Below are 18,688 nucleotides of genomic sequence, written 5' to 3'. Positions count from 1 at the left end.
TCTGGAGTTTCCTGTTCTAACCTATGTAGTGGTTACCAGTACTATAAAAAAAAAAAAATTATTCTGAATGGGCTACTGGCATTCTCTTTAAGGGAAATCTGATGTTAGTTTCATCTAATTTTTTAATGACAAAAGAAAGCATTGAAAGAATCTCTTGTAGTCTTCTCCAAGGACTGAAGATAGTGAAGGACCACAATTGGAGTAATTTGCAAGTTTGGAGTAACTCAATAGGATTACTTTTGTTAGATCTGAAACCAATTAAGGCCTTGGAACAATCTTTTGTTATTTTTTTTTACGTCTCACATGATCAATTTGGTCAACTTTAGTTTCACGCCTTGATAAGAAGTGATGTTTTTGGTTTAGGAAGTTAAAAGATCTAAAAATTTAGTGAAAATCCCAACTGTAAAATGTAAATACCTTTAATTTTTAAACTTAATGATACATTCTTGCTTATTTAAAAAAAAAAAAAGTAAATATATTTTATTCTAATTTTTCATGAAAAAATATTTATTTTTTTTCGAATTTACCGTTGATATGAAACCTTTTTTGACGATTTCACCCTTGATTTGATATCAATTTTGACAATTTTACTCTTTAGTCTTATTGATACCCAATATCAGCGAGGTATCGATGATTTGACCTTACCTGCTTGACAAGCAATCCTTTCGCTTTTGTTTATTTACTTTGGATCATACACCAGAGAAACGGGGAAAGTGACACGAATACAGGTAAATCCGTAATTTATTGAACTTGGAGGGGCATCAAGGGCATACTATCCTTTTAATCCTCCCAATTTGAAAGATCTCTGTCTGGGGACTCCGGAGAGTGGAGATCCTGGACTTTGGACTTTAGTCTTTAGGACTTAGAAGAGAGGGAGTGAAAGAAACGACATTAGATTTTGAAACGAGTTCTCTGTTCAGTCTCTGCAATTTCTCTCTCTCTGTCTCTCCGCCACTATTCCTAGAGTTATAGAACTTTAGAACTTTGTGGGATCTCTAAACTTTTACTGTTCGAATCAAAATATCAAATCGATCTTCTCAGCGATGTTCGAGCAGCAGCATTTCGTGGATCTGCAAGAAGACGAGAGCTTTGGAGACCCGAAATCGTGGCTGTCGGGAGAAGATCAGTCGTCTCCTCTTCCACAGCGAACTATGTCTTCCCTCTCTAACGGAAATGTAAACAACGGCAATGTCGACAGAGTACTCTACAAGAACCTTGTCGAGATGGTCCCGCTCATCGAGTCGCTCATGGTTTAACATCTTTTCACTTACTTTGATCCTTAATACTTCATCTACGTTTTTGCCAAGATTTTCTGTTTAATTCTGACTTGTTTTGTGGTTCTTTCTTTAATTTTTTTTTTTTGGGTGTGTTTCAGCAGGATCGGAGAGCCAACACTTCCTTCACTCGTCGTTCGTCGTTGGTCTACACCAAGACGCCTTCCAGAGAACCATTCTCCAAGAAGGTAATTTTTCCTAGTTGGGAATAAGAATTTACTGACAGAGTCAAACCCAACCAGACTATGGATTACCACCTGGTTTGATTTTCTCTCTTTTTTTTCCTCTTAGAAGATTTTGAAATTTTTGTAGCACGTGTGCAGCTTTCGCTGGCAATATCGGTCTTTGTTCTGTTTTAATAGTATCTCGAATGTGAATTATACATGTTGGGATTAGGGCTGAAGCAATTCCCTTGTGGTTTTGTTATTTCCCAATTTGATCTACAGATTGTGTGACAAGAACTGGGGTTATGCAATTATTTGATTTCTAATTATGTATAGATACAAGATTTGGAATTCATGTTTCCTATATCCCAATGCATTAGACTAAACGAGAACAGTCTTTAATTCTTGGAAGTCACGAAGTGTCTTATAAATCTGCACTAGATGTTAGGATAAGCTTGATTAATAAACCAGTTACATTCGAATCAAAGGGATAAAATGAGCTGACATCATGAAATGGAATTTTCTGCTTGGTTACAGGAATCAAAAGGTAGGAAAGCTGCCCAATCCATTCCTATCAGAAAACAAAGGGATATTGAGGATAAGGATCCAAGCAAAAATACCTCTCCTGATGACTTCTCATTGTTTTCATCAAAAACATTGGCACTAGAAAAGGATAGGGAAGATTTGATTGTATTGCAAAAACAAGTGGAGGATCTACAGAAGAAATTATTGGAGAAAGATGAGTTACTGAAGGCAGAAGTATCCTCAAAGAACCTGATGATAGAAGCCCATGCGAAAATTGAAGAACAGAGACGTCTTATTGCAGAGAAGGACTCACTAGTCAAATCTGCTCATTCACAACTTTCAGATGCGAAGGTGTGTGGATGTCCATCTATAGGTTTTGTTGTTATATTATATTTTTGTTATTTTAAGGATGACTGTAGGATATGATTTTTTCTGTTACCATTTAAATATCCTTATTTTGCAAAAACAAATTTATAGCAATATATTTATGGACATAAGCTATCATCTTAATTGTAACGGCTAAAATGATTGGAAGATACTCAGAATATGCACGGGAAGCTCATTTGCGTCAATAGAAAAAGGTTGATTTAAAGTACCATATTTACCTTGTTAGTGATGGTATCTTATCAGGGCAATAGTGGGAAGTTACATTTCCATTCTGATTAGGTTGTATTCAACATAGCTTTTAAAGCCAAAAAGCCCATTGAACCTTGCAGGTTTTGGCTTTATTTAATAAATGGCCCAGTTTCAAAAAAAAAAAAAAAAAAAAAAATCACCTATACTGAGGCACCCAAATTCTCCATTTTGTCTCCATTCTATTGTATCGCTGATTCAAATCATCTAAAAAGCACTTTTGCAAAAACTGGAGTCCTTGTATACGCTGTTTGGAAGACACACTTGAGGATTCCTCTATACCATGATAGCAGTAGGCTGAGGAGTTTACACAGGGTTTTGTAACCTGATTTGGTGCTTGTATTGGACAGTTGTATCTTCATGTCTGCAGTTTCAGCTTTTGCTGCCATAACGTATGCCAAAGCCAGCATAAGACACTAACGTTTGATGGTTTGCTAGAAGTTTCTCTTGTTTGCTTGGATCGCCTAATGACACTAACAGTTGGGTTCTTCCACAGATTAAGCTTGCAGACAAGCAAGCAGCATTGGAGAAATTACGATGGGAAGCAATGACATCCAACCAGAAAGTTGAGAAGATTCAAGAGGAACTAGACTCTATGCAGGGAGAGATATCATCATTTATGCTGTTATTTGAAGGGTTGACAACAAATGATTCCAGTGCATATGCTGAGGATTATGATATCAATCCATATCATTTGGATCCTCTTCCACCTATAGTAAGTTCACTTCTTCCCCTTTTGTTGGCTGAACTAGATGATAACCTTAAAATTTGAATCTTTAGTGACATGCCTACAGTCATGGCTCTGTAATTTATATGAGACTTTAGTTATTGGGTTTAAAAATGTTAGCATATTTATTTATCTCCATGTTCCACTATATGCTTATAAAGTAAAATTTTCATGATTAGTGCCAGAAATTTCAGTTGAGCAGGGTTGAGTTACCAATAAGGACGCTGCCCCATTATACCTTACAAGGCTAACAACCAAGAGGCTTGATAATATAAATTTACAGTAGCCGCTTAATAGGATCTGTTAAGAAACTATTAGTGCCACAGGGTATTGAGGTCAGTATCTTTATGTTATTCTTTCCTTATTCTGCTCTCTCTAATTGTGAGATGTTTTCTCCACTCGCTTCTCTCCTCTTTCTTTCTTCTCTTTTTGTTCAGGTGCTGGTTCAGGTTCTAATACTGTAACATGCTATCAGAGCATTGATTTCAGTACCTGTTGTTCTCCTTTATCATTTTTTTGAGTGACTTTTAAGGTTTTTCCCCATTTTGTGGTGTACAGCCACCTATGCTGTTTTTGTTTGGTAGAACCCTAGTTTCTTAAACATGCACAACTAAGGTTTCGTCACATACCACAAGGGTTTGCTGTTTTGTTACCTGAGCATGAGAGTTTTCTCCATGCACATGAGGGTTTGATCTCCCTATGGTATTTTTGGTGCTGTTGATGCATTCTCTTCCTCTAGGAAGTCAAGAATATTATTGTGAGTGCAGTATTGAGGACTGGTTATATTCTTTCTGTGTATTGGATCAGATTTCCTCTGTTATTACAAAACCCTAAATTTTTGTGAGATTTTTCATGAACCCTAGTTATTGTGGGTTGATCATTTTGAAATTTCGGGGATGTATTTTCTCTATATTGGAGTGTCTGTGGTCAAAATGTAGACCTGATAGACAACCCTAATCCTATGAGGTTTTAGTCTATTTGCCCTAAGATTTTAGGGTTTTGTGTACCATACGGCTGGTTTTTTTGTTTTAAATCAGATCTGGGGTGGTCCTTGTTGTTTATCAGTATTGGTTATGCATTGTGACTTGGGTGTTATCAATGTTAGTTCTTTGTGGCTGGTTGTTTCTGAGTTCTTCTTTGTGAGTGGGTATCGTTGAATATTGTATCATTGCTGATTCTAAGCCTCCTATGGACAATGAAAATTTCCAAATCACCTCTATAAAATTGACTGGTGCTTCAAATTATCTTCTTTGGGCCCAGGTTGTTAAGGTGTATATCGTTATCCACCTGCCACAAACCACCTAATATAAATAGTGGATGACAGAGAATGCTACATTGCTTTGTTGGTCGTGGAATAGTATGAAGCCTTTTGTGGCTGTCAGTGTTACGTTGCACACCATAGCCAAGGGTGTCTGGGATGATCTCAATGAGAGTTATTCTCAAGATAGGAATATGTCCAAAGTATATGATTTGTATAAGAAAATTTTCTCCTTCAAGCAAAATGGTAAGTCTATTAGTGATTACTATAGTGCACTAAAGGGCATGTGGGACATGGGAGGAACTCAACGTTTAGCAGCCCCTCTCTACTGAAATTGAATTCTTAAATCTTAGTGGGCTGAAATTTTAGTTACAATTTTTTTAGGGTAATTTACAACACCACCCCCTAGAGAATGCCATTATTATAAGAACACCCTTTATGTTTCATCAAATTAGACTCAGACCCCTTACAGTTAGTTACTGTTAAGTGATTCTATGAAATGATGCTTTAGCCCTTAATTGGTTTGTACTTTTGAGAGAGAGAGAGAGAGAGAGAATGGAGGGAGAAATAAATAAACGCTAAGAGTCGTCCTAGCCTGTTGGACCCTTTGTCGTCCTCCATGGCCTTTATCTTAAGATAAGCAATGAAAGAGAAAACACAGAGAAGCTTCAACGTCTCCGTCACTCTGCGCTTATCCAAACACTATATCAAATGCTGCTACAGAACTCTATAGCGAAGATGAAGAGGTTCTTCCACAGAACCGTCTTAAGGGTAGGCTTGCAATTCGGATTTTCCGGCTGTGTTTGCAGAGCTGAACATTCCAATCTTCTAAGCCCTTAACCAATCAAAATGTAAATCTACGGTTACGTTCTGCAGTACAAATTTAAATCTAGATAGTTGAAGTCTATCTTTATCTCCTTATTAAACAGTTCATATTTGATGAGTTCTATTTTCTTCTAAAACGATTTGGGCCCCCAGAGCTTTGGAAATGTGAAGAAACATGTCTCTTCTGTGAATTTGTTTTTTCTACCTCCAAATCATTCCGGATCCTCTCCTTCTGCTAGATTTTTTGTTCCAAGCAGAAAGAGTTGGGGTTACTGTTATTGGGAAAGAAAACAGAATGATCGTTTGCGCTTGTACAGTGCCTCCAAGGAACTGGCCCGATGGGCAGTCAAGGGTTAATGTAATAATCAATCTAACACACCGTCGGAGAAAATGAGACCCGCAGCGGCAACCTGTTTCACTATCCCACCTCTCTTTTTCTCTTCAACCCTGTTCAGAACATTCAAAACAGCGTGATGAGATGGTATTCCCCACACAGGCATAGCGATTTCATGTTGGTTGCCGATGTCGCCATCTGTCGTCGATGTCATTGCCGCACCGCCATGATCTCCGGTCTTCTAAACGATCACTGGTGATAGCGTCAATTTGGGAGAAAGGTAACTCAGGTGTAGTAACTAATTACATGGGCATTTTAGGTATTTTATATTTAATAAGGGCATTTTGGTATTTAAAATAAAATATAGTAGTTGACATCAGCATATAAGGTATATTCCTTAACGGTGACTGACGGTAGGGGGTCTAAGTCTAATTTGGTGAAACATAAGGGGTGTTCTTATAATAATGGCATTCTCTAGGGGGCGGCGCTGTAAATTACCCATTTTTTAATCTGGATTAGACTAGCTTGCGGCCTATCAAGAGTCTTATACTAGCTGGTGAGAAAATTCCTTCTATGAATGAGGCATATTGCATGATTCAACGGATTGTGCCCCCCTCTCTTTCTAAATATGAGCCACATCCTCTTAAAAGGACAGTTTTACCTTCATTGCTAGCAATTGTGGATGTGGTCGTGAGATGGTTATATCTAGGATTGTTCTGAGCAAATGTTTGCTTTTAAAAAAATTTATAATGAAATAAAAGTTCACTTTGGTGTTTGTTTACAACTTATGCATATCGATAATGCTCGTGAGATTACTTAATGTAAAATTTTATCTTTTTGTTATGATAATGGCATTATCCCCAATGATTAAAGTATCGGTATCGATCGTTGTATCGGTCAGCTAAAATCAAGATACATATCGGAGGGTATCGTATTGTAACAGAGATACGCTAAGATATATTAAAGATACACATATAAATGAATATGAAACACTTTTTTATACACTTTTGCATAAAAAAACAATTAAAAAAAGTTATATATAACATGTATTCTGCATAAACACTAAAATGGAGAGTATCGCATGTGAGACAAGTATATTCAATTGAAATTGGTGTTGAGGGCCTTGATGCTTTGAATCTTTGCCTTATCTTTGTTGAATCCAAGGTATGTAATTGTTTATGGGTGTAATATGGATTCCCAACTTTGATTTTCACTTTAGCTAGGGAGAAAAATGGTTGGCAGCAACTTTGGAACAAAAACCCCTCTAAATAAATCGTGTTTTGTTGAGAAATGACCCATATTGGCCGTTATATGACCGTAGCGTGCGTATCTATACGTATCGTACCTTACCGGTATGTATTGGTTGATACATACCGATATGCATCGATACTTTATGGAAAGTTAAAAACCGAAGTGAAATGTATGTTTTGGTATGTATCGGTGCGTATTGGTATGTATCGTAAGATACATATCAATGCAAAATGATTTTAAATTTTTTTATGAACTGTATCGGTAGTATCGTATTGATAAGGGCCAATACCGATATGTATCGGCCAATATGGTATGATACGTACCGATAATTTAAACCTTGATTATTCCTCAAACTAGTTCTTATACACCTCAACATAATGGTGTGGCAAAAAGGAAAAACCACCATTGTTAGAAATTGCTAGATCCCTGATGTTGTATATGATCTTGTACCCAAAATTTATGGCCGAGATGATTTTTTGGTCATTTGTTATTTGATAAATCGCATGCCCTCTTTAGTCCTTCACAATCATTTTCCTTTTTTTGTTGTTTTTTCAAACAATGCTTTATTTGGTATACCACCAGATATTTTTGGGTGCACATGTTTTGTTTATGATCTTTGTCCTAACATTGATAAACTATCTCAATGTGCTATCAAGTGTATTTTCTTTGGGCATTCTCATACCCAAAAAGGATATTGTTTTATGATCATGTTACTCGTTAGTAGTTTATCAATGTTACTGTTACGCTTTTTGAAAATACTCCCTACTTTGGTATTGTTATTCCTCGTTTAAGACCTACCTCTCCTAGTCTTCCACCATTCCTCTATTAATTTTTCTTGAAAATATTTCTTCCAAGTCCACGGGAGCACACCATTATAGGTTTGGAAGCGGCAACCCAAGCCGTGACCAATAATTGCGACCCCTCCTTACCTCTCCCAATCAAATTCTGTGCTAGAGGTTCTTCTACTGATGACTTGTTTGTTGCTTTACTGAAAGCTACTCATTCATATACTTAGAAATCTTTAGTTACCTATCCTGTTGCTCATTATGTTTCTATTTTCCTCCTCCTTTCTACCCTTCGTAATTTTGCCTTCTCCTTTACTTCCCTCTCTAGTCCTACCAAATATCAAGATGCTTTATCTAACCTTTGGTGGAAGTCAGTTATAGATGTGGAAATGGATGCCTTGCTTTCTTGTATGACTTGAAATTTGGTATGACCTACTTCCAATAAGTACCATGTGTAGTTTCGTTGGGTGTATACCATTAAGTATAACCCTAATGGATCTGTTGAGCGCTTGAAAGTTCATTTAGTTGCTAAATGTTACACTTGAACCTATGGGGTTGACTATTTTGAGACCTCCCCTATTGCTTGCGTGAATTCTGAGAGATTTTTTATTTTTTTTTACTATTTTTTATTATTTTTTATCTCTTTGGTTGTTAATCTTGATTGGTCTCTCTTTTAGCTAGACATATAGTTTTTAAGGCGATAAGGCGACGAAGGCGTTTGAGGGTCTTTCGGAGCGCCTTAGCGATAAGGCGGGCATAAAGCGCCGCCTCATTGACTAAAGCATTTCTGTGTAATTTTTTTATAAAACCAATCTATTTGGCTCAAATTCTAGTTGAATCCTATTACTTATATGTTAAATAAATATTAAAGGTTCATATTCATACCAATGTAAGATATTCATCAAGAAAACAAATCAATAAAGTGAATAAACTAAGTTCATCAATCATCATAACATATTAACATATAATATAAATACATAATTATGAAACAAAATTATAAATATAAAGAAAAGAAGACATAAAAAATACAAGTATTTATTATACTTACCTCTATGATGCCAAAATGAGTGCTTAAGCCCTAAAAGTATCCACTATATTTCTACTCCTGTCAAAGAAGAATGAAGCTCACCCCTGCCGGAGCAAACTCACCGCTGTCGGAGCAAAATGGTCACCTAGATCAGTGGTTCTTCCTTGTTCCTTGATTCCTTCTCGAAGCCCTTTCTTAAAACCCTTGACAAAATCCAAACCCTGTTTGTGAATCGTGTTTTTGTTTTGTTTGTTTTGGTTATTTTTTGTGGGGTAAAGCTGATCCCATACATCTCAAGAGTTAACAAAATCATACACCTACCAATAAAAAAATCTATATTTGAAATCTTCGAGTAATTTTAAAATGTGTTTAAAAAAAAATTAAAATAAAATAAAATAACCCATAAGGTGCCACTTCACGTAAGGATGAGCACTGTCTTACCATTTCTAGATCGCATCAGCGCCAAGGCGCTGGTAAGGTGACGCCTTAGCAGCGCCTTAAAAACTATGGCTAGACATCAAGAATGTATTTTTGTATGACGATTTGCATGAGGTCTTTATAGAGAAACCTCTTGGGTATGTTGCTTAGGGGGAGAATGCACAATAATTTTATTGGCTGAATAAAGCTATTTATGGGTTCAAACAGACCTTAAGAGCCTGATTTGAAAAATTTTGCGAGGTTGTTGTTGGCTATGGTTCCTCTCAATGTTTCTGTGACCATTCGATGTTTGTTTGTAATCAAGACTCTAAAGTGGTTGTGCCGGTTGTATATGTTAATGATATTCTCTTTTATCGTAATGGCTTATTTGAGATTGAACAATTAAATCTTATTTACAGCAAAACTTTCAGATGAAATATTTGTGTTTTCTTAGATATGTTCTTGGTATTAAGGTGATTCCCAGTAGGGAAGGTCTTAGTTTGTCTTAGTGAGACTATGATGTTAGGTTGCAAGCCTGTAGATACTCCTATGGATCCTTATTTATAGTTGGAGCTTCTATGACAAGGAGTTTACGGGCAAACATCATAATAGGAGGATAGTTTGCAAACTCATTTATCTTACTATTAGCAGAATTGACATCTTTTTTTTTTTTGGCGTGACTAGTCAATTTATGGAGAAGCTTAAGCAGGCTTTTTGGAAGGCAGCATGTCGTATCGTGAGGTATCTTAAGGTTTCTCTAGGAAAATGACTTATTTATCATCGTCATGGTTACACTAAGGGCCCGTTTGATTTTGTTTTAGAAACGGTTTTTCTATGCTCAGAAACAGAAAAACACCCCAAAAACCGTTTGATTATTCTGTTTCGTTTCACGTGTTTTTTGAAACAGAAATTGAAATTTATGTTTATTTTTGTGTCTAGAAACAAAAATGGAGAAACAAGTTAGAGTTGCTTTTCTGTTTCTAGAAACAAGTGGGAATGAAAAAAATTGTGAAAAACCTGATACTTCACTTGACCTACCCAAACCCCGACCCAACCCATTGTTGAAACTTCTCTCTATCCAAATGCGGCGATTCCAATCTGGTTGTGCGAAGCTCACAGTTTCGGATTGCCTTCATCCTTCTGAAGTTCATCTCCATCATAGTTGTCACGGCGTCAAATCGATCTAAGGCGGTGGAGGGGTGGCTAATCGATTTGGCGATGAATCGCCCGTTTTGGCGTTGCCATGGCGGTCAAATCGCCCGTGTGTCATTTTTTATTTTTTCTATTTTCTAAAATTATTTAATATGCTACTTTTTTATTTTTCCTATTTTTTAAAGTTATTTAGCATGCTACAAGCCTAGAATATATACCCTAGAACATATAAAACAAACATTAAGTAACATCAAATCATCAAAAAATCAACATAGCCATATCATGTCATCAAAAATCAACATAAATTATTGACTTATGCAGTTATACATCAATTCATCACTCATCAAGTCATAAAAAATCAACATGTACATCACACAAAAGTAAAAAGTAAAAGGTTAACCTGTGACTGAAGCTTAAAAGCAATGATTGGAAGTGAGTGAGCAACCTGAACAAAGTAAAAGGTATATATGTCAATATATGTCATATATGAATGAGTGATATATATTTATATATATTTGGAAATCTAAGAATAGATCAAATGATAAGATAAGTGGCTAACCTGTTAAGCTATTAATGACTTACTGAAGCAATGAAGCTTGATAGCAAATGAACTCAACATAAAAAATAAAAAAAAAACTTAACTAATCAGTTCAAAGTTCAAAGTTCAAGTTTAAAGTTTAAAGTTTAAACAATACATAAAATCCAAACACTCAAACAGTCAAACACAAATAACTTAATCATCATAATCATCCAACAAATCAGCAGATGGCAGATTCCTTTGTTGTCCACTAGAAGCATTTGCATTTTCACCAAAGTTATCTATGACATCCAAGTCATCATTCACATCATCCTCTTCTTCCAAATCTTCTTCCCCATCTGATTCTGATGACTCCCCAATAGCTCTCCCTGTACCACGGCGTGTGTAGCACAAATTTCCTCTAGAGGTTGATGATTGAGCTCTCCTGGGTCGATTGAGCCCCTCCATTGTTGCCCCCATTGCTCTACCAGCAACGTCCCATGTGAGATCAGCATCGGGATGGACTACATCATCCACTTGCTTGTCAATCATCCACTCACTACTCCAATCCAGTTCATCAAGCACAAGTGGATCATAATTTCTGTTGAGGAGACGCCTTTGTTGAAACCTTTCTTCTAGGCGGCGATTGTATTGAACATAGACTAGATCATTCAAACGTTGATGTTCCAGCCTATTCCTCTTCTTGGTATGAATCTGAATTCATAAACAATAGAGAACAACAAACAAAGTTATTGTTCCAAAAATAAAAAGTCTAAAATATGAAATAGATGTAATACCCAGCTACTTACAAACTCAAATGTGCTCCAGTTGCGCTCGCAACCAGAAGAGGAGTAACAAAGCCCTAGAATACGTCTTGCAATCTTTGAAAGCTCAAAAGCATGACCTCTAAATGAACCCCACCAAGTAACTATAAAAAATAAATATATATAAAAATAGCTAGATTGATATTTAATATATCACACAAACAAAACAACTAAACAATGTACTCTACTTACTAGGACTCATGGTTGCCCATTATCTAATTGCCATATCCGAGGCAAAACCACCTCGAGAATATCTATATAAAGTGGCTTGAGTATTTATGTTGTCTTGTAAAGCTGGTTCATGTATCATTCTTTCAATGACTTCATCAAATGCAAGTTGTAGAGAAGATATAATTTGGTAGCCACCATCATCACCTTCCTTATAAGAAAAAAATTTGCCAGGATTAAGAAATAGTGCTGCTTCATGCAAAGGACGCCCCATCTGAATCTCCCAACGCCTATTAACAATATCTAACACTTTCTTGTATTGCCTTTCTTTATCTCCAAAATTTTCTTTTATTTTCTTTTTTGCCTCATCCATGGCAAATTGAACCTCAGGCATAGAAGGCCTCTCATCACCATCCAAAATCCTTAAGACAGTAAGAAGTGGCTTTGAAGCTCTAAGACAATTTTCCACACCATTCCAAAATGCTACCGCAAACACCGTCTCAACCACTTTCTTCCCAGCTTCGGTCTTTGCCAAATTAGAACTAGTCCATTGTTCAGAAATAAACAAATGTCTCAAGTCATTTTCATGTTTTAACAAGCTTTGAAGTGTCAGAAATGCAGTTGCAAATCTAGTAGCTGCTGTCCTCACAAGATCCCTCCCATTTGTTCTAGTCCTCATTGCATCAAGAATGCGTGTGTGCCTGTAGATGAAGTTGGTTACTTTTTTTGCCTTACTTATCACAGTCCTATTAAAATTCAAGAATCCTATTTCCTCCAACATCAGGTCAATGCAATGCGCTGCACAAGGAGTCCAATACAGCTTTGTCCTCTTTTGCATCAGCATTGTTGCACCGGCTAATTTATAAGCCGATGCATTATCTGACACAACTTGCACAACATAGTCCTCACCAATTTCTTGAACTTTGTTGTTAATCAATTCAAACAACTTCTCTGCATTTTGAGATATACTAGATGCATCAACAGATTCCATAAAATAAGTCCCCTTTGGACAGTTAACGAGGAAATTAATTAAATGCCTTCCTCTTTTATCCGTCCACCCATCAGTCATTAGAGTGCACCCATACTGCTTCCAATACTCTTCATATTTATTCTTCATCTCTGCAGTTCTATCCTTTGCTACCTTTAACAATGGTACTCTCACTTCATGATAACTTGGGGGCTTATATCCTGACCCGTACTGTGCAGTAGATTCTACCATCACCTCAAACCTCCTTGACTTAAGAGCATTGAATGGAATACCACACTGATAAACCCAGTCAACAATGTGATTATCAACTCTCTTTTTTTCTTCTGCTGATCTAAACCGGTTCTCTATAGTAGTCTGAGTACTACCTTTAAGATGCCTCTCAGCAACCACTTGCTCAGGAGTCCTTCTAACATGAGCATCCATGGGGCCCCTTACTTGTGGCTGAATGACTACTTTCTTTTTCTTAGCAGATGTCCCAAAGCTAGGAATAAGTCTAGAGGTTGTAGAAGAAGGAGTCCTACTAGACTGTCTTTGACCTTCAACTTCTATATCAACATCCACATCAGCACCAGTACCAACACCAGCATCAGCATCAGCACCAGCACCAGCATCAGCACCAACACCAGCACTAGCACCAACACTAGCATCAACATCAACATCAACATCAACATCATCATCATCATCATCCAAAATGTCTTGCATCCTTTTCTTCTTATTGCGCATAAGAGCTGCATTCATCTCTGTAGGAATCGCTACAGTTGTCTTGGTACACTTAGCAACATCTCCATATCCACCCACCAAATGTTGCTTTAACCTTTTAATTCCACACTTGAGGTTTTTTCCACAAAGAGTGCATTTAACAAGCTGTCTGAAAGGTCAGGCCAATACCCATATTTCCACTCAGGGTCATTTGATTTGGTCTTTCTGGTTGGGTCTTTGGATGGATCATATGTAGCCGTGCTTATATTATCACCCCCACTACTACCAGGTCCACCAACAGTACCATCCATTATGAACTCCTATAGTCCTATTATCCTACAAGTTACAAAACAGAGTAACAAAGTATGCTAAGTGTTAACCAATAACATGAACATGATAACATAAAAAAGAAAAAAAAACAATCAAACACTCACAAATCCAACTTAATCATTTCACTTAACACAATCAAGACCATTGTCAAGTTCTTATATTTGTTTTTTCCAGCAATCTAAAATATATGATTTCCCACCTTCAGATCAAGCTCTAGATAGTAGATAACTAGATATACAACTAAAGAGGAAAACATTTTATAAACATCGAAAAGGCTAAAAGTATAACAACATAGAACAGAAAAATGACATAAATCCATCTAAACCCATATGATAATTCTTGCATTTCTTTCAACCCACTAAAAAACAAATAATAGAAGGTACTGAAACTAAAAAAATCAAAGAGAAACTCAAAGAACCAGAGGGCAGAGGTTGCAGAGAATAACCAACCGAAGCAGATAACAGAAGGCAAGCGGCATAAAAGAAAAGAACAAAGATCGAAGTTACTCGCAGGTGGGGCCCTTACCTGGTTGTCTCTCTTGCTTCCGGAGGAGAAGATGTCGCAGGCGATATCGTATTGTGGTTGTTGTCGTTCTTGCTGCCGGAGAAGGAGAAGAGAAGACGTCGCTGTTGGTTGCTGTCGGAGAAGGAGAAGAAGAAGATCTTCTCCGCTGTTGGTTGCTGCCGGAGAAGGAGAAGAAGAGTTGCAGGCGGTGGCTGCCGGAGAAGGAGAAGAAGAAGATCTTCTCCACTGTTGGTTGCTACCGGAGAAGGAGAAGAAGAGTTGCAGGCGGTGGCTGCCGGAGAAGGAGAAGAGAAGAAGTTGCAGCGGTGGCTGCCGGAGAAGGAGAAGAGAAGACGTCGAGGGTTTTCGTCTCTTCGAGTTTGAGCTTCAATCGAAGGTTTTTGTCTCTTCGAGTTCGAGCTTCGATCGAGGGTTTTGGTCTCTTCGGCAGTGTTTCAATTTTACGCTGCCATATTATAATAAACAAAATGTTAGTAAAAAAAAAAAACCATAAAATATAAAAACAAAATATATGTAGAAAAAAAAAAAAAAACACAAAGTCGACTATCTAGGTACTAAATCGTGATATGGCGTCCCATGGCGACGCCTAGCTATCCATGGCGACCGCCAATTGTGAGAACCACAAATCGTTGGACTGCTATGCCCACTTTTTACCGCCGGGACGCCAAGGCGCCGCCTAGGCGACGCCTTGACAACTATGATCTCCATGAAGCATACCTGCAACTCCAACATCATGTATTCGCTTGTGAGTTGCATTCCTACAACGTCGTGCCTTCACTCATGTCTTGAACTCAACTACACTGTTGAAAACGTTTCGGGAAACAGAAAAATCAAACACTTTTTTGCAATTCAAAAAATCATTTCTTAGCACAGAAACGGAAAAAATTGTTTTTGCTGTTTCTAGACACAGAAACAGGAGAAACAAAATCAAACAGGCCCTAATATCATTGGTTATTTTGGTAGTGTTGATAGTGATTGGAGATCTGTCACCTGTTATTGTATGTTTATTCAAGGTAATCTTATTACATGGAGGAGGGAAAAAAAGAAGAAAAAACAGACTATTGTTCGATTTGTGTTGAGGATGAGTATATAGCTAAGGTTCATACGGCAGCTAAATAAATGTAGCTAAAATCCTTTGTTCAAGAGCTTGGTCTTTCGGTCAGTGAACCTGTGGAAATGTTATGTGATAATCATGCAACCATTTGTATTGCTAGTGATCTAGTCTTCCATGAGAGAACCAAACATATTGAGGTGGACTTGTCATTTTGTGCGGGATGCAGTGATGATGAAATTGATTTCTACTACTTTTGTGAGCTCTGGTGATCAACTTGGAGACTTGTTTATCAAGGCCATGTTTTGAAAGTGTTTCTCCAAGGGTGTTCCAACCTATGGCATGGGTGATATCTATGCTAAACTTGAGAGGGAGTGTAAGAGATATCTAGTGTCACAGGGGTTTTTATGTTAGTATCCTTATGTTATTGTGTCCTTATGTGTAATTTACACATAAATATATCCTTCCATGCAATTACATTATATTTTAATGCTATAAAAGGTTCCCCCACCTACTATTAGAGAGTTATTCTATTCTCTCATATCGATGGGTGTTTACTCTACTCTCCTCTCTTTCTTTTTTCTCCTACTTGCTTCCCTCTTCTCCCTCTTCTCTTCATGTGCAGGTACTGGTTTCAGGTTCTAATACCATCACAGAATCAAATTTTTTTCCCTATTAATTTCTATTTTGAGGACAGAACACCCCTACACACCATTAACATAAACTCTACCACACATTTTCATTGCATGGTTCTCTAATGAAATACCTTTTGTTTTTTGGAAGCCGGGGGGGGGGGGGGGGGGGAGATAAACCCCAATATTCTGAAATTGTACAGAAGAAAAAAAAAATTATTCATTTTCCACGACTAATAGAGCTGAAATCATGAGTGACTGTGCAGTCAGGTTCAAAAGATATGCATGAGAACTGTCCTGAGTCACTGCAATTTCTGTTTTGTGGTTGCTGGTTGGTTTCTGAATGAAATTCCTTGGTCTGGACAGGATCAAATGGATGATATGGAGATGCAGAAAATGGAAGAAGCAAGGGAGGCATACATTGCAGCTGTCCATGCTGCAAAAGAAAACCAGGATGAGGAATCTCTAGCAGCTGCAGCTGAGGCAAGATTCCGACTTCAATCCTTTGTCTTCAAGACCAACAATCAAAATGCTGACATAAGTAGAGACCGTCCAAGTTTTCTGAGTTCTTGAGTTGCCAACCTGGTATCCCTTTCCCATATTATGATCATATAATTTAAGCTTGCATATCAGTCACTGGAAACCGTTTGTTCATATTTTTAATCCAATTTATGCAAGAAAATTTTTTCACTCCTTGCTATTGTCTTAGTAAATAATGCATTTCTTCTTACATGCTGGGTCTCAGAGAGATTTCACAAGCATGATATTATAATATGAAGTTCAAGATCGAAGCATAGGTTGGGATGGACGAAAGCTTCTTGACCATATAAGGATTTTCATTTTTATTATTTTTTTTGGGGGCGGGGGGTTTGGGAGTGTGCTTTGTTTCTTTTTAAGTGTTAAAATACTACTATTAATTACTTTTACTTATGTTGCCCACTGCATGTAGGACATAAGGGAGGAGAGTTCAATCGTTCATGCCATGATCCGGAAAATAATCATTAGATAATTGACAATAGACCATTGATTGCTGCAATTTAAGAGTATAATCTAGTAGGACCAGTGAGAGGTGCTCAAATTTTCAGCTGTATTAGAATTTTACATGCCTTTAGTCCTAGCCATGACATGACATGAATGCAAAACATCAAGCTTTCAGAATTTATAATTAAGAAGGTCTATACGCAGTGGTTTGTGCTTTCTGGAATGCAGTTCTTCGGGTTTTGGCTTTCTTGCTGGACAGCCATTATACTCACTGCACAATCTGCATAGGTACGAGCAAGTCGGAACATCGACTGTAGCTTTATGGGATAAGAGTGTTATGAGATTTCAACAATACACAGGGCAGGCAGATGAACCTGTGCTGCCCTGCGACTGAGTTAAGGTAGAGACTTGATTCTGGAGAATTTGTTCCTGAATCATCATCATTCCCCTTCTTGAAGTGTGCTTCTGTTCTAATCTCTGGTATTAGGGCCTCAGAATTGAAATATATACTAAGTAGAAAAAGTATATATATGGTTCTGAAAATATCACCAAACCTCTTCATCAGTGAGTTTGTTACATCAGAATCAATTCCTTCCTCAATACACTCGCTTACCCATGGTATTTGCTAACTGTATGTCTTTGTAAGCAAGCTGTTTTTTTCAAATCCATAAAGATGTCAAAATATTTGCTTGGATCTGGCTATACCATTTTTTAACTCACAGTGTTAGGCAAACACACCACACCTCTTGTTTTTTTTCATTCAGCCATAAGGCTATTTATAGCTCAATACAAATATGCAAACCCTGACACGTGTCTCTGTGTACATATGCTTTCAACTTTCATAAAGAACAAGAAGATAAGAGAGTGATAGACCACTTATCCTATCTTTATCATGTAGACCGACACTTTTGGTTACAATACAAGACAAGACAAAATACAATACAGTTTTCACAGGGAAATAAGAGAGGCATCCGAACTATTAGAACTGTTGTCCGAGTAGGTACTGGCAGTGTCAATGAGCCAATCATTACAGGCTTCCAGTAGCTGTTCGATGCGAGGATTAGGAAGTCTGCTTGTTTGATGAAGGTCCCATGTCGTATCCATTCAAAGGAGGAGAGGGGCTGGAACTTGACTTGGAGAGACATCATTTGTAGTATACAGTGTGTAAAAAGGATCTCCATTAACTTCTGTGCTGGATTCGGGTTGTGAAGAGGTCATATGGTTTGACTTCAAACACTTGGAAATTTGGATTGTAATGGATGTAATGGTAGGGTTGTAGGTTTTCAAGGGTCTGGTGAATGAGGGGAGGTCGATGAAAAAGGATGATAATGTAGTTTTGATTGGGGTATTCTTCAGTGGGTTCTAGAAGATAGGAAGAGAAGAGGTTAAACCAATGTTCTATGGGAGCAAATAGGTTGAGGAAGTTGAGGATTGTAAGGTTGAGACGTGGACGACCTTGGATAGGAAACATCCAACGGGAGGTAAACCAGTGGATAGTGGTAAGGGGAAGGCTTAAGCCAATGGTGTAAGCCGAACATGGATGCCAAAAAGATACATTTGTAGATAAGGGGAAGGCTTAAGGTTTTCATCATCAAGACCAC

General features: G+C 37.4%; 1 protein-coding gene across 2 annotated transcripts; it reads left to right on the top strand.

Moving 5' to 3' along the window:
- The first annotated feature begins 821 nt into the window (after window positions 1-821).
- On the top strand, window positions 822-16,796 carry LOC122079868 (protein MICROTUBULE BINDING PROTEIN 2C). 2 transcript variants are annotated; one of them, XM_042646623.1, is made up of 5 exons: window positions 822-1,250; window positions 1,379-1,462; window positions 1,976-2,314; window positions 3,093-3,311; window positions 16,473-16,796. In XM_042646623.1, the coding sequence occupies exons 1-5, from the start codon at window positions 1,044-1,046 to the stop codon at window positions 16,677-16,679; spliced, it is 1,056 nt and encodes a 351-aa protein (XP_042502557.1). In that variant the 5' UTR covers window positions 822-1,043; the 3' UTR covers window positions 16,680-16,796. The 2 variants fall into 2 exon arrangements, with proteins under 2 accessions (XP_042502557.1, XP_042502556.1); XM_042646622.1 differs by having other exon boundaries at window positions 823-1,250; window positions 1,376-1,462.
- Window positions 16,797-18,688: the final 1,892 nt, after the last annotated feature.

The sequence above is a fragment of the Macadamia integrifolia genome, chromosome 5, assembly GCF_013358625.1.
Source record: "Macadamia integrifolia cultivar HAES 741 chromosome 5, SCU_Mint_v3, whole genome shotgun sequence".
NCBI classification, from domain to species: Eukaryota; Viridiplantae; Streptophyta; class Magnoliopsida; order Proteales; family Proteaceae; genus Macadamia; species Macadamia integrifolia.
This window is presented reverse-complemented; position numbering and strand designations above follow the sequence as displayed.

What these genes read in the sequence shown, in the direction of transcription:
- LOC122079868 (XM_042646622.1), top strand. Translation starts at nt 1,044, where the DNA reads ATGTTCGAGCAGCAGCATTTCGTGGATCTGCAAGAAGACGAGAGCTTT. An exon ending in CGCTCATCGAGTCGCTCATG is followed by an intron (nt 1,251 to 1,375) that starts GTTTAACATCTT and finishes GGTGTGTTTCAG; the next exon opens with CAGGATCGGAGAGCCAACAC. An exon ending in CACAACTTTCAGATGCGAAG is followed by an intron (nt 2,315 to 3,092) that starts GTGTGTGGATGT and finishes GTTCTTCCACAG; the next exon opens with ATTAAGCTTGCAGACAAGCA.